The 27,172-nt window shown below is 38.3% G+C and overlaps 1 protein-coding gene across 1 annotated transcript; it reads right to left on the reverse strand.

The window, feature by feature from the left end:
* On the reverse strand, positions 1–27,109 carry uhrf2 (ubiquitin like with PHD and ring finger domains 2). The gene is made up of 16 exons (XM_023961036.1): positions 26,775–27,109; positions 17,185–17,571; positions 15,326–15,633; positions 9,475–9,693; positions 9,270–9,379; positions 8,950–9,136; positions 7,980–8,103; positions 6,747–6,854; positions 6,564–6,668; positions 6,377–6,483; positions 6,037–6,199; positions 5,641–5,778; positions 5,277–5,514; positions 4,968–5,116; positions 4,724–4,822; positions 1–3,151 (listed from the first exon to the last, which is right to left on the reverse strand). Exons 1-16 carry the CDS (start codon positions 26,925–26,927, stop codon positions 3,005–3,007), a joined length of 2,742 nt encoding a protein of 913 aa, XP_023816804.1. The 5' UTR covers positions 26,928–27,109; the 3' UTR covers positions 1–3,004.
* Positions 27,110–27,172: the final 63 nt, after the last annotated feature.

Here is a 27,172-nt window from a genome sequence, read left to right on the forward strand (position 1 = left end):
AATGTTTGAATCCAAATATTTAATAGGTACATATCAAGGTTTGACACGTAAAAAATTTCAGATCACAATATGAAGCAATGAAATTTCTGACTGCCATTTTGCTGCAAGTGCTTGAGGTCGGCAACAATAAAATGATTAAAATAGGAGAAATGCAACTAAAACAGTTTTTTTTTGGAGTTTACAGATCTAGATAATAGTAAACATCCTTGGGAAATAAAGTGTGATTTCCCAAATGTTATTTTTCTACAGAGTGCATCAGAAATAAAACACAGCACTGAAGCAAAGCGTTCACAAGACATCTAAAAGTTGTTAGTATTGACTGTAGGTTCACAGACAGCAGAAGACAGAAGAAACAGAGCAAAAGTCACAAGGAAGGAGGGATGTTGGCTTACCTCAACCCAGAAACTAAATTTAAAGGAAAACAAAAGCAACAATGGAAGTGATGAGCATCATTTAGCTTAACAGACCATTTGTTCTTGCACGTTATGATTAAAACAAAAAAAAAACCTGAATGACTGAATGGAAACAAGGACATCACAATCAAAACAGCCTGAGATGAGACAGAAGTGGGAGTGCCAGGAACAAGTTTAAACTTTGACCTTTACGCCAACGCAGGGATAGGAACTGAGGTGAAATTGGCTTCGGTTGATCATTACACTGAACAAAATTTATCGTTTAGAAACCAAACAAAGAGCTTGAACATTTCCCCAACGAAACCAACTGAAAACTTGTGATGTGAGCGGTGGCAGGGATCGATCCGGAGACTGCCGCGGTTCTCCGGGAGGCCTTTGGATTTTGGTTGCTGTTAGACCTGCCAACCCAGGGCACTTTAAAGAACCATATGTGCACATAGCTACTCAAATTAAGTTCAATTATTGTGGTTATGGTAGAGGCAGTCATACTGAAATATGTCCTTTCACTTGTTTAATACTTAACTAAAATTGCAGTTAAGTATTAATAAGATAAGCAACTACCGGTAGTACAAAAAAGACCCTTTTAACCTCTACCAAAACAAAATTTTATATTTGTGTTTTTTTCTAAAACTCTAGGATGTTTTTCACTTTTTTTTTAAATGAAACTGTAAGTTGTTCAATTATTCTGAAAGTCCACTAATCTTTATTATCTACAAAATGATGGATTTTTTTAAAACACTAACAAAATATATATATATATATATATATATATATATATATATATATATATATATATATATATATATATATATATATATATATATATATATATATAATATATATATAATATATATATATATATATATATATATATATAATATATAATATATATATATATATATTTGTTTTAATTATGATGAGTTCCTGTAAAAATGGAACGGGAGGCATGTTTTTATGATTTTAAGAAGCCATTTTTGTTTTCGGATTACATTTTGGATGCAGTTTATGTCCAACGTTTACCTTGTTTTTGTGATTTGGTAGTTTTCTGCAACCTCCCGTGGTCAGGGTGAGATTGCTCTGCTGATTGTGCTGTGAGGTTAGTTGCTCCCTCTTGATTTCAACTGGTCGAAGGCACTAGACAAGCGTTACACAAGTGCGTTTTTTTGTTTTGTTTGTTCAAAGAACCCTCTGAAATTTTTCTGGCAGTTTGGGAGATGCATTCTCCCTCATCTGCAAAGACTTTGGGGTTTTTGCCGTTTTTAATTTAAAATGAAATGCTTCCAAAAACATTCACACCTTTAGTTTTGACGTGCAAACGTCTGAAACATGACAACACATAAAGGGTTGGGTTACCAGGAATTTGTGACAATAACACACTGAGGATAGTGCATTTTTGTCATGCACATACCATGGTTTAGGGAAATTAAAAATATGTTTCTGAGACAAATACCCACAATGCATTTTCACTAAGCATGGCTTTTCTACAATGGAGGATAAAATCATGATTACAGTAAAACAAGCCATTGTTTTGTTTTTTTAGCTTTCAGACAACTATCTGCTTATAAAAATCGAATCTGATCGTTCCAGATTTGTTACACAAAGAACATCCGCTTTGTGGTTTGATGTCAATTTTAAGGAATTGGAAAAAAAAGCAGGAATTTCTGACGCAGCACCTCAATCTTTAACCTCAGACCTTTTCTTGTGGCCCATACAGATGCAAACTAGAACAAACCAACTAAGCTTGGAAGGACGATCTGATCCCTAGAATCCGACTTCTTTTTAAATGACCACTTAATCTGTTCTCCAGCTTTTTATTTTTCGGACTCAACCCCGAATCCCAAGAGGCTTCCAGTCCCCCCAAAAAGAGACGGCGCAGAAGCCAATGGTTTTTCTCCGAAGATGTTTCTCCTGTCAGGCTACAGTTCACCCTATTCAATGAAGGCAAAACAATGGCTTTAACTCCAGGCAAATCTTCTCAACTGACCCCTATAAAAAAACCCAGTCCACTGCACGAGTCACTAATATAGTGCTATATCTTTATAACATACTGTCATTCCCCTAAATTTACGCAATTCGAACAAATCCGACTGGATGCATCTCTGAGTCAAAGGTAGTTTTTTCCCAGCACTGTCCACTAATACTTATCGGCTTAGTAAAAGACTCAGATGAGCTCAGTATTTGGTGTAAAACTGCGCACATGGTACCCAAAATGCAAACAGGTTGGCAGGAATTTTAAACAAAGGGAATGTGTGTTGGGGGTCATTTTTTTTGTGCGTTTTGTTTTAAGCCAGCTTCTGTGGCAGAGTGGAGGGAGGGGGCTTGTAAAAAAGGTCCCTCGGTTTGAATTTCAGGCTGGTGATGTCAGAGAAGACAGTCCAAGTTGTGCAGATGAGGTCAAGTCCCTACTGAGGTTGTTTGTGTATGAATGATTGTATACATAAATGGCTGTAATATGCAATATGCATCTGGCCCGTGGGAAAGTAAATATGTGAGTGCAGTGCATTTCAAAGTGGAGCTGTAGGTACTTGACAGTATAGGAGGGTGCACAGGATGGATGCAAGTGTGCGAGCACGTCGTATTGGTTCTGGACCTCATCGGCCTTTGCTGTAGCCGGGAAAGAACTGGTCCAGGAGAATCTGCAGGGCCTTGTTTTGGATCATCACATAGTCTTTGCCCAGGTCGTGGCGGCAGGCGGGGCAGGTGTACACTTTAGCCCGGAACGACCGCTGGAGGCAGGTCTGTTTAGACACAAACACATGAGATTTTGGATCACTTTATTTTCTACTAGTTTTGCACACTACAGGTGAAGCCTCAGTTCTACCTCTCGGCCCTACCCAGAGGCTGAACATACAAGTGGTCCCTGGTTTATCGTGGGGGTTACATTCTAAAAATGACCTGTGATAGGTGATTTTTTTAGAACATGTATAATCCACAGGATTTATGTAAATTTGGGGAGCTCCACATGTTTGTATAAGAGACGCAGCAGAGAGGAGATTGATTGACAAGGTTTTCAGTCAATCAGGACGCAAAACACAATGGGCTGTTAAAAAATGCAGTGAAAAAAAAAATCTGCAAAACAGAGACCATAAAGGGTGAACTACAATACAGCGAGGGAACACTGTATTTGGTTTTTATTTGACAGATTTAAAGCCAGATAGCAGCACCTTGTCACCAAACCCCAGCAGTTCCAAAGTGAAGAGAACAGGCCTGAAAAGTTGTTGGAGCTTGACGGGTAAGGTCATTTTAAGATTATTTTTAAAATAATGCCAGTTTACTAGAATACAGCTTAATCATGGCATAATATCAATCTCAAATTTTAAATAATATTAAAAAGGTTTAAATATTTTTTTAGGTTGTAAAAACGTTAATGTTGCAAAAGTGGGATGTTTTAAATTGTGTAACAAACACCTAGAGCACACGTGTCAAACTCAAGGCCCGCCATGTCATTTTATGTGGCCAACAAGAGCATAAAAGATTTTAATTTCTTAAAATATATTTTTTTTGTTGATTACATATTATTTATTTGTCGCTACTGTTGTAATTATTCAATGATTGCAGGTCTTGTGTGTGTATGCAGACAAATTGTCATCAAACCATTAGTTGGATGAAAGGCTGTGTGCAGCCTTTTTTTGTAAAATGTTACACGTTTAATACATGTTCTTTGCAGCTCAGCTTTATGTTATTTTTCTTTATTCACTTGGAGAGTTTAGTCCTTATATAATTAATAAATAAATGAGTTATTTAACATCAAGGAGTAGTTACATTTATTTGTCATTACATTTAGTTACAAGTATAAGTAATGTCTGGCCCTTTGAGGACAACCATTATGCTGATGTGGCCCTCAGTGAAAATGAGTTTGACACCCCTGACCTACAGGTTAAACAGTAAACTGACTTGGCTCCATTTAGATTTGTCTTTAAAGTAGATTGAGACAGGAAGTCAAAACTTGGATTCTGCCCCTTGTGTTAACTGTTAATGTGTTTTTGGAGATGGGATTTTATTCTCTTTTAGGAGAGTTTAGAAAAAGGAAAGAAGGCATTTTTCACATAAATCTGAGGGGCTACAATAGATAAAGAGGGATAATGAGAAATTGCTATTCGAGTAACAAGGATTTAGAAACAACAGCACTAATGCATTGGTTCATTCAAGCTAATACTTGTGTATGTTTCATGTTTTATTTTAAACTATTATGTTTAACTTAAAGAGTTAGCTTTTTTTTAAAAAGTGAAATTCATTTCATTTCTTATTTTTGCACTCTGATTAAAGGGGGTAGGGCCGACTAGTTCCATTGTGGATCAGCTAAAAACTACCTTGCAAACATTGTGTGAGCAGACAGTAGTGATTGGCTGGAAGGCCAGCTCCTGGCAGCACACACACATGAAGATCTGCTCCATCTTTTGCAGGAAATTCTGTAAGAAAAGCCAAACGCAAGTGAAAAGAATTCAATTCAATGCAGACTTTCTCTACTGCCATCTAACTGCTTCATTTAATAAAACCAGAGATGGATGCATCTCAGAGTTTAGGAAAATTCAGGTGGTGCAGCAGGCGGCGTACCGGCCCCTCTTTAAGGTTCTCCATGGCTTCGTCCCAGAGTTTCTTGTTGGCCGTGTCCTCTTGGATCAGCTGCTGCTGCTGCTCCGTAAGCTGAAAGGTCTCCTCTATTTTAACACGTTTGGATGGAGGTTCTGCCTCTGCTGACAATTCTGCCAAAGACGCACAAAAAAACAACCTTAAAGTGGTTTGCAGGAAAATAAAAACACACAATTTAATCTTTTTATGCCTGCTTTACATATTTATCTTGAAGAAAATTCACTAAGATCCCAGCTCTCACCTGCTTTGAGCATCATCTATTAAAGCACCCACCATTATCTCCATTTGTCTTCTGCTCTCCATTACTTTGAGGCATATCCTCTTGCATATCTGCTTCTATGGGCTCCTCTTCTTCATCCTCTTCCTCGTCACTCAGCTGTCTCTCCTTGATCTTTCGTCTCCGTGGCCTCCCCCGACAAGAATAGTGCTTGCTGCGGCCGCCGCGCCCGGGTCGAGCGCAGGCCTCCTTCTTTGTTTTGTTAGCCATGGCCGCCAAGTAGCCTGGTGGATACTTCAGTAAGAGGAGTGAAGCAGGGAGTGAACCGCTTTGCAAATGTTTTTGTTAAAAATCAGAGGCTTGATGAAACACCTGCAGACTTGCGGTAAGAAACGTGTTGAGCTTGAAAGGAAGTCTTACCTGAACCACGAGGCCCAGTTTTTGGATTCTCTCCAACCCTTCAGGGGTCCACGGTGCTGGTTCCAAGTCATCCCGTCTCAACAGGTAACGCCAAACCAAATAGCCACACTTTCCGATCTCCGGCCAGTACTTCACCACCTGGAGAAATCAAACGTAAAACATTATTGGGACTATTTGTGTACATTTTTTTTAAAGATATAACAAAAAGTTTATACTTAAAGAGATTTCTTAACGGAGTTAGCAAAAGGTGACTCCTCTTTTAATTTAGGACCAAACGGAATATTTATATTTATAGTTAATTATAAACTAGATGCATTTTTTCCCCACAAAGAAAGCTTTAAAACTGAAGTAAGATTATTGGAAAAACTTGATTTTTCTGCTCAACACTGAATGTACCTTGTAAATCCCATCATAGCGGTTCCCTTCCTCTGGAGCATACTTGCTGATGCGTCGACCTTTGGAGCTGCGCACCACTCTCACGGGTTTTCCTGCCCGCCAGTTCCTGGACTCTGCGCCGTCTTTGTCGTTCAGCGGTGCATCACAGTTTAAAGCCAATGCTCTGCAGGAGTCGAGAGCCACTTAAAAATGTAATTTTTTTTTTCTTTTAAGACAAAATAATGACAATCTGGATTTTTAGGATTTATCTTACTAAAAAGAATGAATTAAAAAAAAAACATTTAAGCAGGTAAAGCATATGTTCTTTGTTAACGTAAAATAATTGGGATTATCTTCATACCGGTTCATGTGAGTCAGTGTTTGGTCAAAACTGTGCTCTCCGATTCGCTTGTTTCCTGAGAGGTCACGGCCCCCGCTGCCTGTGTAGGTGAACTCATCTCCCCTGTCCTGTTACAGATCACAGTCACCGTAACGCACACATCCCTCCACATTCAAAAATCCTGTGCGGCTCAGAGAGTAGAACCCACCACTTCATCCTCAAAGCCACCAGCCAACACCAGCGAATAGGAGCCATCATTGCTGCGCCCGTGGATGCCGCCGACATGGGGCCTATGAACACCTGCCTCGCTCACCTGAGGGCAAAAACAGGGAAAGACTGAGACATGGGATTCACTATACAGCTCCCCAAGATTAAAATAAAACCAGCTGACCTGCACTCTGAACTTCCATGTGGTTCCTACAGGGATGCCAGGAATGGGTCCATAGTGGTTTGAAGGAACAATAGTGCATTCTTTAGTGCGCCCCACACAGGCCATACCCTGTAATTACACAGAGTTCATGAATGCCACCATCATTTCATCACACTTTATTTCAGACAAACCGGATCACAGCTTTTTCAAATTAAACACACGCGGCAATAAGTACTAAATGTTTTAAACTTTTAGTATAAACACAACTGGAAAAGATTTCTGGAGGGTTAGAAAACTGCAAAAATGTTAAACGAAGGACTGTAAGACTGGACAAAAGACGGCAGGCTGTTTTTAATTAATCCTCAAAGAAAGGATGTATTCTGGTAGAGAAAGCAGTGATTTTCCATCAGCAGTTCCAGGAAAGTGGATAAGTCAAACTCAGTGACATTGTTCACATAACACCAAGGAACAGTTTAGGAGGAAAGTGTGGCCTTGTAATTTCCTAAACATGCTGTGAAAAATAATCCAAGCGCATTGAAAGAGAAATATTTATTTATTTTAGACAATATTTCTCTTTTAACATTCATACCAGACTTCTTGATTTTTTTCTCTCTCGATAAATATACAGTCAAAAAAGTATTTAGTCAGCCACCAATTGGGCAAGTTCTTTCTTTTAAAAAAGATGAGAGGCCTGTTTTTTTCATCATAGATACATTTCAGTTATGAAGGAAATATGTTTTTTTGAACTTTGAGGATTATAGACTGACTTTGTGGTGATTATTGTTATTCCTTTCCTAAAAATGTATTCAATCTGATACGTCTTTGTATGAATGTATGAATGCTGATTGTATTTTTTTGTGGATTATTTTTGCTTTGATTGATTGAAATAAACCATTTCAGTTCAAATCTAATCAAATCAAAATCTCAGAAAGGATCTTCAGGACAGAAACTGAGGAACTATCTACCAGTAGGAGGTCATAGTTTTAAATACAATCCATGAAAACATGTAATTTCCAGAAGAAAAAAAAGTTTAAAGAAGAAGTTTCCTTCCTTTTCCTTCCTCCTTAGATAAAGTTTCCTTTATCTAACATTTTTATCTGATCCATTGCGTTTTTGTGGCAGCAGAAGAAAAGCAACTTTTAGCTTGTTTGCTTGGACTGTCCTGTTGTTTTTATCCATGTAACTGTTGCAGCATTGAAGTGCGAATCAAAGGAGAAGGTTTTCCCTTCGGCCCACAGCAGCCTAGGCTCTCACCTTTCCCCAGTCTCTCTGGCTCTCTGTTGTCGCTGAAGGCATTCTGGCTTTCTTCTTGCTCGCTTTAAGTTTCTCGCCGGCCTTGACGACTTCACTGGTGTCATTTTTACAGGTCGGACAATACCTGGCAGGAAAAAAATAAGAAGAAAGAAAAACGTGGTGCTTTTGATAGAAGTCACGCACAACCCCCATAACGACCCGCTTGTCTCCTGTATTCAGATTTAAAACTCGTTAAAAAAATATATATTGTATTTGTAATAAACAATGCTTTCCAACATGTTTTGGTTTTTTTTTTTTAAACAGTAAATATATAAAAATGTATTTAGGTTCAAAACTAACATGAGCACAAAAAATATTACCCCACATAGTTTGACAACAGTAACTGACTTCTTTCCCTTAGGTTCAACTCAAAACCTCAATTTATTAAGAAAAAATAAAACAAGCCTTTGTCAAAATAGATTTGTGCTTTTTTTTACCTTTTTGGTTGCATATTTTATTGTTAAAATTTAGATTTACAGCCAAAACTATCCTTATCTTGGATATTACTTTTCAAATCAGGAGACCACAGCTTTAAAACAACTAGTAAATACTAGATTTAGTATTATTGCTGCAGCGACAAAGGAAAAAAAACAGCAAATCCACGATAAAGTTCCCTTCAATTTTAGCTGCAACTAACATTAAAAAAGCAAGGACCTTAATCTTTCATTATAGAATAAGTGAACAAAATAGAGCAGCTGTATTTACTGTTAATATTTGGCAGTCGTCTGTCTAATGGATATGTTTATGAATCACCACATAAGCTGAACTGCAATCTGTACAGTATTTATTATCTGTAAGGGTGGTAAAAGCAGTTGCCTGCTGGTCTGATACTTCGGGGTTTGATTCCTGGCTTCGCAATCTAATCTGGTGGTTACTTAATAATGCGTTTTGGATGGAAACTTCTGCTAAATGACGTCTTCTCTTTCCTCACCAGTCCTCATCATCTGGGATGGTGGTGAGGGGCGGGTTGAGGCAGTAGATGTGGAACGCCATGTTGCACTCGTCGCACAGCAGCTGCATGGAGGCGTCCTGCTTCCCCCCGCACACACAGCAGGAGCAGAAGCGGCACTCGGAGTCAGGATCGGCCTTGCAGTGTTTGCACTCCGGACCACTCTTCCCTGAAGTCAGAAACGGATTAGAAATCTCCGCGCGTGCATGTGTTAGAGGACAAAATGCTACCAAAGAGCCGCTTCAAATCATCCCATCCACAGCGTTAGTACGAGCAAGGCCCATTTCCAGTGTGGTTCCTACGTTTAAACTGTCCATCTACGGCGGAGAGCGGGCGAGCTCCTGGTTTCTCCACCTGGTAGATTTCATCTAGAAACTGGATTTTACAGTCTGGAATTACATCTCCTGCCCCCCTAAGGAGAGACAAAGGCCAAACAAGAGAGATGAACAAATCCAAACAGAAAAACATTTCCTCTAAACTCTGTTTTTCTGTTGTCAAGACCCTCACCCCAGGAGGATATTAACTCTGAGTTCTTTGTTTGTGCGGGACGTTTGATTCAGGGTCACGATCTCTCCGTCGAACCAGAACCCCCTCTCATCTGGGGTTTCCATGTTGTAGTTGACCATCACACGCATGCCGACTTGGAGCTGGTCCCACCGCAGCAGAGTCCTGGCTCGTGGCCGTACATCTATTGCTCCCATCTGCACCACGCCATTCTCCGGATAGCTGTAGGAGAAGGTTGAGGGTTATAATGCTGTTTGCTTTTAAAGCTTTCAGAATGAGAGCCATCGATGTGCACGTAGGAACCAAAAGTCTAGATGCTCATCGCATTATTTGATTAAAAAAAAAAAAAAAGGCTTAAGAAATATTTTTGGGGTAAAAACTGGTAGACAAAACAAGAAAACTACAATGATGAGCCAAATTAAACATACCTAAATGTACACTAAAGGGTTTAGTCTGTGCATGCATAGATTTGAGATGGAAATTAAAAAGTTAACGTTAAGGTTAAAAAAAAAAAAAATTTAATAAAATTACTTTTTGAAAATGTCTCCACATTACAAATATATATATATATATATATATATATATATATATATATATATATATATATATATATATATATATATATATATATATATATATATATATATTTAAACTACAACAACTTAACAGTAGATCTCTGTTTTCAAGAGTGACGATATATCAACGAGTCTACACAAAAAAGTTGCTTTGAAGCAGCAAACATTCATCAGCTGGACAAACACACAAAGCCACAAAACTGTATAATAAGTCTTCATAAATTACACAAGCTGTTTATTTATGTGAGAGTGGGAAAAACAACATTTTCCGTTTTTGGCTTCAGAGGAACAGAACATTGAAAGGTAACGAAGGGCGGCTGTGTGTGGCGTTAACAGCAGCAGAAGACGACCTAGGAGAAGCAAACACGTACTGACTGCTGGAAAACTTAAACATATGCACACTATCATTAATACTATTATTTATATTCTGAAAATATTCTTATCAAGTGATATAAAGAAATTGCAAAAGCTGCAGACTCTTATTTTGCAGGACAACAGCTCAAGCATTAAAACAAACAAATGTTTGGATCATCATTCAAGGCGCCTCCTTGGTCTGACTTAAAGTTGATAATATGCTAGACTATCCTCAAATTGTTCCCATGTTTACATTTTTAAAGGACTTTTAAAGGAGTTATGGCAAAAAGGGAGGGAAAAAAAAGTGCTGAAGTTAGCGCTTTAAAGCTTGAGGTGTGGCACACAATCCAAAAAAAAAAAAAAAAGTAATTGCTTTAACATGCACGTCTTGGACTGGTGACATGGGGAAAACAAATGGGAGCTTGGTAATCTCCACATCAGTGTGCTGCATGATGCTGGATGTGAGGAATGTAGCGATGTGGGACTCTGACAGTTGAAAATATAAAGCTAGAAGACTCGTGTACCCAGTTGATTTGCATATTTGCCAAAAACCAGTGTTAGACTCAAAGGATTAACAATGTGTTCCCCATTAAGTTTGAACACTCAGTTCTGTTCCCACAGTGGGAGGTGAAGGGCATGGGCGAGCAGGGCTTGTGCGTCCGCCTTGCTGAGAGAGCTGAGCATAAACTAAGAACCTCTGCAGACGATCTGCACAAACAATAAACCAACAGCAGCTCGTTTAGGAAAGGCATGGATGTGCATAATAGGAGGATTGTTCATGTAAAAACGTATTCATATTTAACAACTGAAGAAGAACTAGAATGTGTGCCTCTTAGAGGAGACGCTTTAGACCCTGTAGACAGATTTTCTGCCAAAAGGATTAGTGTGGCTTTGAGTTTTAAAAAAACAAAAACACCAAAAAGATGCAACACAAAAACAGGGCAAAGTCTGACTATGCAGTGTTTCTGATAATTACTTTGCACCCCCTTCCTGAAATGATCTTGTTTGGATTTCTTCTAGAAATCATTCAGAACCGCCTGATGTCTGGAAATCCCGGAACATGAAGAAGCTGGTCACCGAAGTGAAATCCGGAAAAATGCATAAATGTGTCTGCTGTATTGCTTAGATGGGAACCCAACTTTTATCCTTTTTTTTTTTTTTAATGTGCAAACAATCCATAGGGGAAAAAGTGAACTAAAATAACTTTAGAAAATAGATTAAATCTAAAAATAAAAATAAAGAGGTTTAAAATCAAATTAGTTCTGAATACTTTTTTATACCTAGTGTATTAAATCAATGTTTGTGTCATTTCTGATTGAGTAACAAAACCGTACCTATCAAAAGTATGGAACACAAGCGCAAGTAATGAGTCCTGTAAGTGGCTAACAAATGAACGAACGCTATTGCCATTGGGAAAGATTTTTTGTTTGTTTGGATCATTCAGTCACTGTCCACCAAACATTTTCTAGAGATTTAGCTTCACGTGAAAAATAATAAAGCGACTCCACAAACATTCACATCCAGACAAACCATCCGTTTCTTCCTGCTGCTCGTTACTGAAATAAAAGACAGAACCGTGACTCGCACTCACATTTTTGGAAGCCTACAGCTGCATTCAAAACGTCTTCTATTAGCTTGTAAAACTTACTGAAAACTAACCCAGTTCAGGCCTATCATTAGACAGAAAAAGAGCACCATGTCTGCAGAGAGTTCACAAACTTGAAGCTCCTCTATGGAAACTGCTTCAATGCATGATATGGACACCTGGGACTAGTTCTCTCGCCTACACACAGAAAAATAAATAGTAAAAATAATAGCTTTATTATAAACACTTCTTTCAGTAATTTGTCTTTCAGACTTACAGAACTCTGTAATTGTGTTTGAATAATGTAAAACTCAATAAAAAAAAACTTGGGGTAAAAATAAATAAATAAATAAATAAATAAAATAAAGTTAAGAATTCAAAAACTGCACAAATAGAAACTGTTTTTAACTATCAAATTCTCTATAAAAAGGACATTTGATATGGTCATGTACAGAGCAGGTGCATCAGCTACTTGAGATATTGAGTCTTTTTCCCGTTTTCTGACATTCACAGAAGCTCCTGTCCACATGATGTTTAAAGGTCCATAAAAAGCTGCTGCATCTTTTATTCTTTTTCAGCGTTACATCCCTCTTTAGTAATATTAACAATGTTTTTCGGAGGTAATTTCCTGATTTAATGTCTGCGTTTGTATCATGAGATACATTTGTTAGACAAGAAATTGAAAGAAGGTTTTATTTCATGATTTAAAGAAAAAATAGGCAAAACGCCGTTCTCTAAAGTTTAAATATATTGATGACGGACAAAAACATTGTAAACAACTGACAAACTTAGGAAACCCTAATTCAACTTTTTTTTAAAGCCGTATCATTAAAATGAGGCTCCTCTTATATTTCTCAGTAATGCCATAGTAAAATACTACTTTCATAAAAAATAACTTCCACATAACCCACGTTTTTAAAACATAATAAAATGGCTTTAAAACAAAAGTGTGCACATCCTTTTTCCATCGTAATTATAAAAAATATCCAAACATGCTCGTCCTGCATCATAGTAGCTTTGCCCAATACAAGTATGAGTGTGAACACTTGGGGTATTTATATTTAAAACTGTGAAATATATTTGGTCGAATTGATTTCAGATTCTTTTTCTTGCATTAGGTCTCTGTCAAAAACAAATATCTCTTCCAGAAGTTTAAACTGGAGAAAGGAAAAACGATTACATCAATTAGAAAAAAGTCAGTTTCAAACCTATGAAGAAGTTCAGCCACATTTCGGTTTAAAGCTGACACAATTGAAGTCCTGCAAGAACTCTTCCATCTATCTTTTCTTCCCTCCCTTTAATTTTCTTCTCTAAATTAGGATTATTGAGTTATTCTGTTCTTTTAAAACAGACAGAAAAGAAGTATTAGAAGTCATTTTATCACAAAAATCCTGGCGACTAAACAGCAGGTAATTGAAATCGTTTGAGATAATCACATAAAAAAACAAAATATAAAAAATTAAGCAGCGGCATCAATAAGATTAAGCAGAACAAATGTTTCATAATCTGGAAGATTATTTTGAAAAAAAAAATCTTATATTATAATATCTGATTCAAAATGACTAAATTTACTTAAAAATCTAATAATCATTTAATTGTGCTCTATTTAATGACTAACCCGTTTTTCACTTAAAATAAAGATTTTAACTTTTTTTTCTTCTTCTGCTTCTTGATTAAAAAAAGCCCTTCAGAGTAATCATCCACTACTTATCCATGCTACTATATTTGAAGCTGAAGTGTGCTCACAGCAAGTACAGGCACATTAACCCAGGAGCAGGTAAAAAGCGATTTTCCTTACATAACATTGGATTTTAGAACTCCTATTACTGTGCAGAATGCTGCCAAAACATGGCGGATCAGTTTATGCAAGTCCTTTTTTTGTGTGTGTTTGCATCAGGTGTGAGAGAGGAAGAAATGTGCTCTCACCCACAATGCACTTTTTTGTTTTTAAAAAAAAACTGGAAGAAATCTGCAACTTGGTGCAAAGAGATGAACGTTCTGCAGATTTAACAGGAGTTCCATTGAAGATTACATTAAAATGTGACGCGTCTCAGGCAGTAAAAACACATCAAGTGTACATTTGTTGGGGGATAAATGCTGCCTCTACGCTCTAAAATGCTGCAAATTTCTAAGGAAAATTAAAGACAAGGAAAAAAATAATAAATAAAAGGAAGACTACAACCTTCTGTCCCAAAACGCACGATGCAACAAATCAAGCCAGACTTCCAGGTAATTGAAAGATTGAGGGATGCCAATTGAGCATCAACATCTGCACTATCAACTTAAAACATTTTCTTTTAAAGGACTTTGATGGAACAATGTGCTGTAATAAATTTACACTGAAATACCAGCTATAAGCACCAACATACTTGCATTACACACACTGGTAGAGAGCGGGGAAGCTATGCCTCACCGATCTCATGTTCACAGCAATTACGGACAAAGCAGAAGGAGGCAAGAAAAGAAGTAATGCTCCCAAGAACTCATGGGTTACCATGGAAACGTTGGCTTCTGAAAGAATTTGCTAGAGAGAGAGCGGTAACACGGAAAGATGGAGCCCAAATTGTAGCGAGAACTAAACAAAACCAATCCAGCATCCCTTAGGAAGCAGACAGGCTGTAGTATTGCAGAGGAACTAGTACTGTGGCGTTCCAGCCACAAAAACCAGACTGGTAGGGTGTGTTGTTGCTAAATGAATACAACGCAGGTGTTTCAGCTGAGATTTTATTGCGAAGAAGGTCCATGATTGCAGTATCTAAGAAAAAGAGGTACTGGAATTTCTCAGGGATGTATAACATTAGGATTTTCACCAAAACCCATCATCTGCCAATATCTATTTTACACCAACTTATGGGATGTTAAAATGGAGCAGAGCAGAGAGCTTGTGGCCTGTCATCGTAGCTTCTGCGTCACACCTACAGGCTTTTCCCAACAGCATTTTTTTGTCTGCTTCTGATTCACAAGGATTTGAATAAAGAAATACTCAGAAATGCAATTCTAAGCTTAAATTTCTTTAAATATCTTCCTTCGTGAGAAAAATGGCACATGAATATGTTACAAACACAGTTTTCATCGGAGTGGGTCTGAAAACTCATGCATCTACTATCACTGTATAGCTGAAAGCAGTGCTATACTTATCTGCAGAACGTAGCATATCACAGGCAGATAATTACCCTTTTATGCAATTATCTACCAACATATAATTATTGTGCTTCCCTAAATATGTCATTCCTTAACACCATTAAACCGTGCAAAAATGATCGTACTCCTTAAAATCAAGAAGATCTGCTGATAGGGTTTAATTAAAATCTGGGTGTTAAAGCACCAAGTCGATACTTACTCTTCATACTTAATGTGGTAAATGACGTTCTCCTCTTTCCCCTTGTTGCCTGTCTGCGAAGCGTCTGTCTGCGAGGTGGAGGCTCCGTTGCTCTCAGTGTTCAACACAGCACTAGTCCTGCGAGTGTCCTTGCTTAGATCCTGGGCTTGGGTCTGCTCGCCTTCTGCTTTCAAGTTGGTCCGTTTTGGGGGCCGACCCACCTTACCCTTAGTGGGATTTATCTCCGTGGGAGTTAGTGTCACATTTTCGATGCTAGCTTCAAACCAGGCGCCAATGCTTACGTCTCTACAGTCCACCAGTTCATTGATCTGAGTAGGAAAAAAAAGCACAAAATGTTTGCTTTCATTTTAAGGTTATTCTTAGTGAACCGCCAACCTATAAGAAACATTCAATCCATGCCATTGCTTATTCCATATGAAAACTATCACTGCAATGGTGCATCTAAAGTTGACCAACGTACAACCTTATTGAATTGAACTTCACTTCATAAATCCAAATCCTAATTATTGAAGAGATGAATTAATTTCAGGCAAAAACTGCATTATCCAGTTTAAATAAATAGTGATGTTAAAAAATAATTGTACAACTGAACCCCCACCTTCCATCTCTCAATTTAACACAAATCAGGAAGCATGTGTTGCAGTTCCTTCAAAGACCACTGGAGGCAGGTTGCTGAAGCAAGCAATTTCCCATTGAACCCAATTTACAAAAAAAAAACAGATTTCACATCACAAATTTCCTTTAATTTGGTTTTTGATTAGCAGAGTTTCAAAATCGTTTACTAGTCCAATTAATGTTCTATATATTTTTTCCGTACAGAATTCCAATGAGTGACATTCAGCCCTACACAGAATTTATTTTGGAATAAAGATTCGACAGATAAACTGACATTTAATTGAATTACGTTGAATTGTAAATCCAATCAAATTGTAAATTTGAGAATGTAAATCAAACTTCTTCAGCATTTTGGCAATGATACTCAGCCCTAGGGTTAACGTGCAGAGTAAAACTGCACTTTTTCCACTCACAAGCACATTAGCAGTGACTCTGCTTAATAAATTCCATCACGAGCCTGAAAGTGAAACCAGAATTGCTGCATCTATCATTTTAATTCCGTCCTCAGAAGACAATTGAACAAAGTAAAAAATAAGGATAAGTGACCAAATCAGTTTGTGTGTATGCTATGTGTGCATACATGTGTATGTGGCTGGCTTGTGTGTGTAGAGTATACATTTGTGTGCTTAAATGACTCCCTTGTGCAAACAATCGAGTATTTATTTGTGCAGTTGTGCACAAAAAACAGCTCTTCTGTAAACATTTGACAACATTGAGCTTCAAGGAACTTTTTTTTTGTATTTTGATGGTTTTCTCATCTTTATTTCTATTTATTTTTTAACTCCTAACCCTTCACCCCTCTCTTTTCTATAAAACCATGTGTTCTTAGCATCTTTCACTAAATCGTTCTCATTCTCTCCCTTTTTTGTTAGGTCCAGAACTCAAAATAAGTTTTTATTTTAAATAACGTATTCAAATAAAGTCTTGCTTCAATTAGGAAAATGGTTTTGTATAAATTTATGCCAGATCTTGAACAGAGGATATAAAACATGACCCCCAAATGCAGCAATAAAATGTGTCTCTCTGCTTTTGTCTCCTTAGCTTTTAGACTGGGTCAAACAGTAAGACACAATCAGACACTTTGATGAAATCAAGGAAAAAACACTAGTGAGTGTGCATTGATGAGAGAGTGGTATTCAGAGTGACATCATCAATTATTGTTTGATTAACGCAAGTAAAAAAAAAAAAATTCTGGTAATCTAAATGACTTGTTTTGTTATTTTTTGTTACCATTCCATACTGACCTTGTACAGGCCAATCCCTGGGTCAATTAGTGTGTTTCTGCTGGACGTGGGTGACTGGGAGTCCTGTGCGGGACTGAAACCGTTTTTGGTACTGCTGGAGTCACTGGTGGCGCTGTTGTCCGGCTTGGTTTCATTTACAGTGCTGGTAGTGCTGCTGACGTTCTCCTTGTCCATGTCGGGGGAGGTCTCCATATTGGTGGGGGACAGGGGAGCCAGAGAGTCGCAGCTCTGGTGTTTGGAGTCGGGCAAAGCGGCAGAACTACCGGTGACGGCTGAGCAGTCCTTGTGGGTGGGGCTGTCTGGAGGGTCGGTCTGAGAGCGAATCAGCAGCTGCACAATGTCATTCAGACCCACGTTGTAGTCAAACAGTGTCTGGCCATCTTCCATCTAAACCAACACAAACAGCAGAAAGTTACAAGTTACAATCCAATACTACCAAACCAAGACTGCTTTATTTATGGTAATGTCCCAGCAAACAATTGTCAGAAATAGGCCTGCACAATATACCGCAAATTTATCGCTATCGCAATATCCAGCTCTGCAATATGCATATCGCAAAAGGTAGCGAAAATCGCAATAAATCGTAAACCTTAAATGTGTTAATACAACCTTATGGCAGCTTGAAGCATTTAACAAATCAATTAAATCCCTTTATGCATTTGACCAATCAGATGGAGCCCTTCACATTGTTGACCAATCAGATGGAGCCCTATTATGTTAGATGTTTGCCTCCTATGTCGACAAGGGTCATTTAGAGTATAATTTTTAAACTGTTACAATGAAATGGTAATGATGTTTTTGGTTATTTTGTTATTTGTTTATATACCGCAAATTATACCGTTATCGCAATATTAATCTCTAATATAGCATATCGCGAGTTTTCCTCATATCGTGCAGCCCTAGTCAGAAATAAACATATTTAATCCAATCATAAGTACTATTAGAGAAAATAACCTAAATCTTTTCCATAAATATTAAAATATTTCCCTCTGACCATGAAAGTAAAGGTTTGCATTAAGCCTGCACAATAAATCACAAATTTATCGTTTATCAGGATATCAAGCTGTGCATATCGCAAAAGATGGTGAAAACTGCGATTCAATGGTTACCTTAAATGTGTTAAAACAATCACTTTATGCATTTGACCAATCGGATGGAGCCCTTTTATGCTAGATGCTCACCTCCTACGAAGACCAGAGTCATTTAGAGTGTAATTTACCGGTATGTAATGTTTACTCTTATTATAACTGTTGCAGTGAAATGGAAATTATGTTTTTGGTTGTTCTGCTATTTGTTTGTGTATCGCATGTTGTATGGTCATCACAATATTGATCACTACGACCGCAAATCGCCAGATTGCCTCACATCATTCAGCCCTAGTTTGCATCCACAAAAATGTAGGATATTACAAATACAGATGATTCTGTTTGGCTTCAAAGAATAATACCTTTAATATACAAACTCGCTAAAAAACTAACAAGCTCTATATCTGTCATGTTCAACTATAACTTTAATGTTTCTCTTGTGTTGAGCTAAATGGCAGCTCAGAGTTTTCAAATTTTTGCCCCCAAAAATAGAACTATTTAAAAAAAAAATATTTTTGGAGATATGTTTATATACTAAAGGCATGCAATTCAGTCACATCTCTGATTTATTTGTTTGCTACAAACAAAATGACCAAATGAACCTCTTACAGACATGAAATTGCTTTTTTATCCCACTGAAATAATGCTGCTTTCCAGCGACTGCATCTTTCCCAGGAAAGTCATCCAGTTTCGTCGTCCCTCCTCACAAAGAAATCCCAATCCTCCTTTTTAGAAACTATAAACCCTCAAAGGTGGACTGAGCTGCCAAATGCTGTTAGATCAGCGACGTCCCGCTCCACCGTCAAGATGCCCCTTAGAGACTCGTGTTCACACAAAGCGGCCTCGTGCAAACACTTGACCGCATAAGGCCGATAATGGGTTTGACAAAAAAATGTACCGTCATGTATATTTTAACTCATCTAAAAATATGTCACAAAAAAATAAGTCCATTTAATGTTGCACATCGGGCATCTTTTGTTTGCAGGAAGGTAAAAAGGAGCGCTGTAGTCAAACATCCGCAAACTCCACTAGGCCAGATGCATCTGACAAAAAGATTCAATCAGGAAAACACATGCATTTGAATTCAAGCTGGACCGCAGCGTATCCACAAGTTCAAGGATGTTTGATTGGAAGTCGGCGGCACCATCATTTATTTTCAAGCTCGTGTAGAGATCATTGGTTTAACTTCACATCAAACTGAACAAGTGCAGCCTGTAGAAAATCAATTAGCACTAATGACTGGTAAGCTTCGATTACGCTCTGCCTTGTTTGGTTCATTTTATCGGTCCACGCAGAAAAGATGCCAAAGCGCTGCTGCGTTCAGTATTTGTCCAAAAAACCAGACACAAAAAATATGAAGGCATGTATTATACTGATACGAGATGTAGCTGGAGGAGAGAAATAAGCTGGTTGCTATGGAAACACCCCCCCCCCCTACAATGACACACACTTCCACCCATCCCCTACAAGCCAGAATCATATACATACATCTGCCGTCAGCACAAACCACCGACGTGAACACCAGTGTGACCCTTTCAGGGAGAGTGGCGTCACATGATGGGATTCATAAAAAAAACAAAAAAAGATTGAAACCATTATCGTCGCTCTTCTTAAGCGGCGAGATCATGTTAAATGTACAACACAAGGAGAGGAGGACTCGCCAAAAACCCTACTCAAACTTCACATTAGTCCTCAACCCCAGAACGCCATTGTGCTGGGAGGACAAGCATGGCCACCAGCTTCACCGACAATCCCCTTCGCTCTTCCTTGCTGTTTGACAATGGGGAGGAGAAGCAGTTGGAGGTGTTGCAGGAAAGCAGTGAGGGGAGCAGGCGCGAGTTCCCCATCCTTGCCTGTTTTTAATAGTCTCATGAAATTTAGATCACAGGAGCAGTGATGCAAAAAAAAAAGAACAGCAATACAGTAGCAGTTCTACCAACCTCCATCTTTCTGTGTTTTTAAATCATCGTCTTTCCACCAAAGTTGGTACTAAGCAACAGTCCTTCCAACATCATCTGTATGTGTTTTGTGACATGCGCCGAGTGAAAGAGGAAAATCAAACGAGAAAAAGATTCCAAATAGAAAATGTGCCTCCTGGCAGAGCCGGCAACACAAAGCCTCAGTGGTAATTTCAGCTTAGATGGATGGCGAATCGAGCAGACAGACTAAATATGAGAGAGACAAACAGCAGCGTAGCACTGCACCAAACAGAAATGTCTCGTCTGTTTGCACGAACACGCCACAGCAACTTCATTACCATCGGAGCGATCGTTCTCTCGCGGCTATGTGTTGACTTCAGTTACACTTTCCTCAAAAACAAATAGCCACCAATTAAACCAACTGTTGTTTAACAGACCCACTTCGATAATAAATCATGTTTTTGGTGTTTTTATCATGTTCTTGGGGCATTTTTCTGATGAGGGAGGACATATATAAAGACAATTAAGCTTAAAATTTCCTTTTTGAGTACTTCTTCATCCAACTCCTTGTGAATCAGGGGCAGGCGAAAAAAAGATGGAAAAAGATTGTATTTGTTACATAAAAGATACAATGGGTGGGCCACGAGCTCCTTGCTTTGCTCCATTCTGAAGCTTCCACTTTTAGACGACATGATCCATGTACGTCTTTGTTTTCCTCGACCAAGCTGACATCTGGCTCAAAACTATAATGTTAGGTTGGTATTGTGAGGGGCTGTAAGCTAGCAGGGGAGAGTGTAAACAGTTGGATGGCGGGGAGTAGAGGCAGGCTTACCAACAGTCCTGCCCACAGCTCAAAGGGGAATTCAAAAGGAAATCCTGCCGCTCTGCAGAAACTATGTCCCAGAAAACGAAACAGGTTTTTTTTTTTTACTTTTGGCTAAAAACGACATAATCATAACGAAAAGACCACTGGACAAGCATTAACAATAGCTAAAAGGATGATCAGAGTTTGGACTTTAAATATTTTTGTACAATTCTCTCCCTCACAATGCGATAGCATGATATTTTCCCCCTCACTCTGAAGGCTTCATACTTTGGAAAGTCATGGAGAAAAAAATTAAAAACAAAAAAATGAACAACTGTGTTTTGTTGCATTAAGTGTGCATGACATATCAGAGTGAAATATCATTAGCGTGAATTCTCAAGTGCTGCATTGTGAGAGGACTGCCAGGACAAAATTTTGTGATCTTTTGTGAGCTTTCAAAAATGTTCAATTTAGTATTTTCCTATTGAATTCTATGTATTCACAATCCTTCTGATTTTATGTTTAACTTTTTCAATTACCTATACGAAGCCCACCGAGACGACTGTTGTCGCGAATTTAGGCTATACAAATAAAATTGAACCAATCTAAAATCTGAAACAGGTGGTAGAAAGGAAGGAACATTACATTACGCAGCATTCACAATGCCTCGCACAATCTTCTTAGCGCTTCAAGGCCATAAAACTCTTCCAACGTGGGAAAAAAAAACATGGTTCTAATTTTGGCTGCAAAATTGTGGTTAAATGTAGGCAATAAAAGTCTAAGGTCAGTAGTTTGACCTTCAAGAAATTACTACACTGTAATATGTGCTCTTCAGTGTTTAAATGTAAAAAAATGAAGCATGTTTCAGTTGATGGAGAGGAGCACTGTATAGCAATTTTTTTAAAGACAAAGAGATCGTTTTACCACATTTGTGCAGTAAAACCTGAGCGACATCAAGCCTATGCGGCGAGAGACCGAGGAAAAGTAATGCTTCCATTTCTCATGTAGATTGCCAACTCTGTTTAACAGGGACTCAAGCAAAATGGGTCATATTACCAAAAACAATGGCATGGGGTGTGTCTGCGAGCCTGACACCCACAACCCACCAGATTTGGTCTTTCCCCCCTTCGTTCTGCCTTAAATTCTTTATTATAAAAGACCAGTCTACTGCTTATCAGTATTAGGGGAAAAGCGTGGGGGGGAAAATTCTTCCAATTTTGATAAAATCTCAACAAAAGCTTTCCAAAAGTCATATCACCAGTATGTTTCTGGAAAGTTAAACTCCTAAAAACCTTTCCAACTTTTTTTCTAAATTGTAAATTGAAAGGATTGAAGAGCAGATTCCAGTTGTTACTGTCATGCACTCATTTGGATCCTTTAGTTGGTACCATTTGTTTGGCACCCAAACAACATTTTAAAGACTCTAAGATCAACAAAATCTTTCACCATGTATTTATGTTAGCTGATTGTATGGTGTCAAAATAGAGCCTAAAGTATTTATGATTGGCCCCCAGCCATACAATATTTACAACTAAAAGAGTGTAAAAGCGGTGGGGGGGGGGGGGGGTTTTTTTGGAAAGCCTACACTTGTAGTAGTCTCGGATCAGCGGCTCTCTTTGTTTTTGCCCTTTGTCCGGTCTATCTGTCACATAAGGGCGTGGACTGTGCACGCATGACTGCAGCCAACTCTACGTCCACTGAGCATATTTCAAAAAACAAACAAAAAAAAGAACCTCTAATAAGATAAAGACGATTGACAAATTTCAACATCGATACACGCATAATCACATTGAAATAAAATCTAGGTCACGGCACAGGCCTGTTGCAAACGAGACCAGCAACTAGGGCCCCGACCACGGACAGCAGTTAGAGGTGGAAAAGTGCCCTAAACGCACGGCTGCAAAGGAAGATGGGAAGAAACAAAAACGAAATGAAAAAAAAAAAAAAAAAGACACACATGAGATCCAGCGTTGGACCTAAAATCAAACCTCCACTTTGACGGTAAAGCCTAATCCATTTACAACAAGAGTAAGCAGAGGCTGCTGCAAAAGCGAGTGAGAGCTCAGAGCCCACATGGCCAGTGGAGGACACGTGTAAGAGGGCTCGCCAGGGACAAAAGTGAGACAAATATATAGCAAGATGTGATTGTGCAAAACCTAGAATTTGAACAAGTAACAGGAAACAGAACCATGAAGCCAAGTTAAGGGGCTTTTCCAGTTTTGGACCAAACCAACTGAAGGCCATGCGTTACTTTGAGCTGCGGAGGGAGCGAGAGCAGCGAGCAGGAGGGAAAAAACAAGGCGCCATTTTGAAAAGAGAATTAGACCGTAGTTGCCCTGCCACAAATCTGAATTCTAGCAAAGCGCAGGCACCGCTGTGCACGTAGCTAGAGTACGCTGCACAGGCCCTGACTCATTCCATGCATTACTTAGCACGTGGAAATCCCCTCATAAAGGCTCCTGACTTATTGCCCATGAGCATAAAGAAAGCACAGATTTTCTCCATGCACACCTGAACGGTGATCACCAACAGCATCCTATCAACGGAGCATACGCATCTCTGTCTATGTACACTTTACTCAATCTGTCCAATCTCTGAATATGAAGTGGAGCAATGCTTCTGTGTGCTCTAGATTACATTACAAAGAATGTGCTCAATCTGGGAGCTGCCTGGTCATTTAACCGAATTTACATGGTTGGAAATGGAGCCAGTTTTTCTAAAACAAAAACAAAAAAAGCAACATTTCTTTTTTAACCACTATTGCTGTGAGTACAAGTCAAAGTCATATTAGTGTTCCTTTATGTCCATGTCATAAAGGATCAACTGATGATTTTTTCTTTTTCTTTTTTTTTTAAGGAGCATTTGCTATGAATATTTGTGGCCACTATCCCTGAAATATTGGAATTAAAGACCTTCAACATATAACATAGCTTACAACTCTAAAATGTTTACTTTCTTTTCTGGTTTAAACCAGATTAGCATCACCAACACTGCTTCTGATTAAGAAATGTGAGGTTATCCGTGCACTGATGACCTGTTAGCACCAAAAATCAGGTTATGGATTTACATCCACTGAGGTTTCACAAAAACTGCATTTTCAAATATTTGGACAAATACTTCATTCAGACTTTGTTCACCTACTATTCTAGCTTCATCGTACTCTCTGACGTTTGTCTGTTTAATAGCTGCAGATGAATGTGCAGCAGATCTTCATAACACACAAACTGAAGATCATTATTTGGGAGACAAAAGACACTTTTGTAGAAACTCAAAGCATTTTGTGATTAATAAGTAATGATAAGTTAGGAATATTATTCACCTAAATAAACACTCTAGTGCTCACACTATTAAACTGATAATTAAATAACGGTACTATGCGATTATAGTTTTTTTTTACAGTTGATTCTTTTCTGTTCTTCAAATGTTATTCAAAACCACACTCATGCGCATTATCAGCAAATTCTAACAATCCAATATAAATTGGTAAACCTCCAAATTACAAAAGAACATCCATATATTTTCTAAATAAGCATTAAGCTTAGCAAGGAAATGGCCCATGAACAAAGCCATTTAACCACAAGTTTCCCCCCCAAAAACTGACTTGAATCGTAAAAAAACTTTTCCGATTCAAGTCAGTGGTGGAAAAATACTGGCATCGCTTTCAAGGCACAACTATTCAAAATCACGTTCTCAACGGTTCTGCAGTATGGACAGCTGTAAGGCAGTTCTTCACAGCTTTATCAGATTCTTCCAAGTCTTAAACAAGAGCAAAAGAAAAAAAGGAATTGAGCTGATAATGTGAAAACAGTTGTCCAGACGTCTGGGGGTCTTTCATGTTGAAGCACTAAAGATTAATATGTGTAGAAAAGAACTGCACATTTAAAAACACATATCTTTCGTTTTGAACTTAAAGGAGCTTGAAAGTTAGAAAATAAGATGCAATCTGGTGGGTATATATTAGACATTGGAGTGAATTGGTGATTTTAGGCTTTTTTTATATATTTAACTTTATGCTAGAAAATATAAGTTCACACAAATATATTGTTAAATGCACAAATAAGAAACAAAATAACCTGCACTAAGTAGAAAAGGATTTCTTTGTTAAATTTTTTTTTCATTTAGTTTCATTCTTTTTTTTTAAAGGGGGGTTTATCTTCATGCTATGGGTCCCACCCACAACTTAAAGGAACATTTCTGATGAACTGCTACCGCTCTGCTGATGCTATGTCCTAGAAATCGACACCGTTTTTGTTTTTGTGGCTATAAACGGCATAATCATAATTTAAAAAAAAACATTAAGAACACTTTTAATGTGGATTAAGATTATCCAACTGGGTCTTTTACCCTATAATCAGAGTTGTGTGCCTATTTAAGACCAAAGATACAAAGTTTTGTTTTTTTTTTTTTACTTTTGCCATCATATTGTTGTAAGTAGCCCTGCTTGTACAGTCTTGAGTTTTTCTAGAGCTAATAGGCTGCATACTTCTTTGTTTTTATCCATCTGTCCTATTTCTTTTGTTTTATACTTTCATTGTTATTGACATTTACTGAGGCCTTTTTTTGTACAAAAAACAAAAAAATTCAAATAAGGGGTTTTTTATGTGAATTTAGATTGTTGGAAGAAAATGTGGGTGTATATCACATTTCTCAAAATCACTTTTTTTAATTAAGGACATCATATGGTTCTGTTTAAATGCTCACCTTAAAGTCAAACTCTGATCATTTTTTGATCTATTCTAAAAGCATTCCCAGTGGTCTTTTAATTATGATTATGTCGTTTAACGCTATCATAGAAAAAAATGTGTTGTTTTCTAGGACATAGTTTCTGCAGAGCGGCAGTAGTCAGTTAGAAATTCACCTTATAGATGGGGACGGACTGTTGGCATGGAGTAAGCCCGCCCCCACTTCCCATCATCCATCTTTATGTGCTCTCCTGCTAGCTTACAGCCCCTTATAACGCCAACCTAGCATTACTAGTTCAACAAAAATGGTGAGCCATACAGGATTGTGCCTTATTCATTTGAGTGGATGCATCATAATAGACGCTTCTATGTCACCATTACAAGCTTTATCCAAGGGTATTTATTCATCTGCTTCTAATTCACAATGATTTGAATAAATAACTAATAAGAAATGTGATTTTGGGCTTAATTTTCTGTATATATGTCCTCTATCATGTGAAAAATTCCACGAAAAAACATGTTTTTTTGGGAGTGAGTCTTTAATATTCCTATAACTCAATAAATTAGATTGTTATTACATTGGTATGTAAACAAAACAAAGCTTCAAACCTGTTAATAACCGCAACCACAGATGCAAAATAGACAGAGTTGATATTTAGTGATTAAACTAAGAAAAACGTGTAAAAAAACAAAGTTGAATGAGGTGGGCTACAGCTAAAATGCACTACAACTGTGCGCGCGTGGGAGAACTTAGAGCGAGACTTTCTCTTCTCTCTGGTGGCAATGTAAACAAACATGTCTACAACAACGCCAGGACATTTGTTGCATGCTCTGCAGCACCGTCCTTAAAAAACAAGACTATTCCAAAACAGAGGAGGGGGGAAAGGTTCGTACACCCACGTTTTCCTCCCAGGACGGCACACTGCGTACCCCTGGCTCTTTCACAGCCACTCTTGGCGAATTCCTATCAAAACAGGAAGCTACACATGGGTCCGAAACGGCTTCAAACATCAGAGGGAGGACCACTAACTCTCCCCCAGCATCTATAGTCCCAAGCGCCAAAACTGTGGGTTTGGTGACCCCAAAGAAGCGAGCTTACCTGCTTCCCACGGTAGAACAGGCGCTGCTGTTGAGGGTTCACCTTAAAAATATCCTGTATTTTCAACCGTAAAGACTCAATTTTGGTCAATCTAGAAAGATCTTCAACGGTTCGAGTCTCCTTGCCGTCTATGGTGCGAACCTGGATCCACATCGTTGCAGCAATCTATCGCGTCTTCAAAACAAACGACACAATTAAGAATTGTTATTTTTTTTCTTCCGGGCAAGAGTGGGAACTCGTGGACTTAAATGAGACTGAAATTAGTCATTTCGGGGCTCCATTGCGTTCTCCTCTGCAGAGGCAGCGTCGGGACTGTCTCGCTCAGGGGGCGTCTCACTTGAGCTCGCGGCGCCAAGCAAATCTCGCGAAGCTCTCCGTTAAAGAGACAGGCCTCCAGA

The sequence above is a fragment of the Oryzias latipes genome, chromosome 12 (genome assembly GCF_002234675.1).
Source record: "Oryzias latipes chromosome 12, ASM223467v1".
Classification (NCBI taxonomy): Eukaryota; Metazoa; Chordata; class Actinopteri; order Beloniformes; family Adrianichthyidae; genus Oryzias; species Oryzias latipes.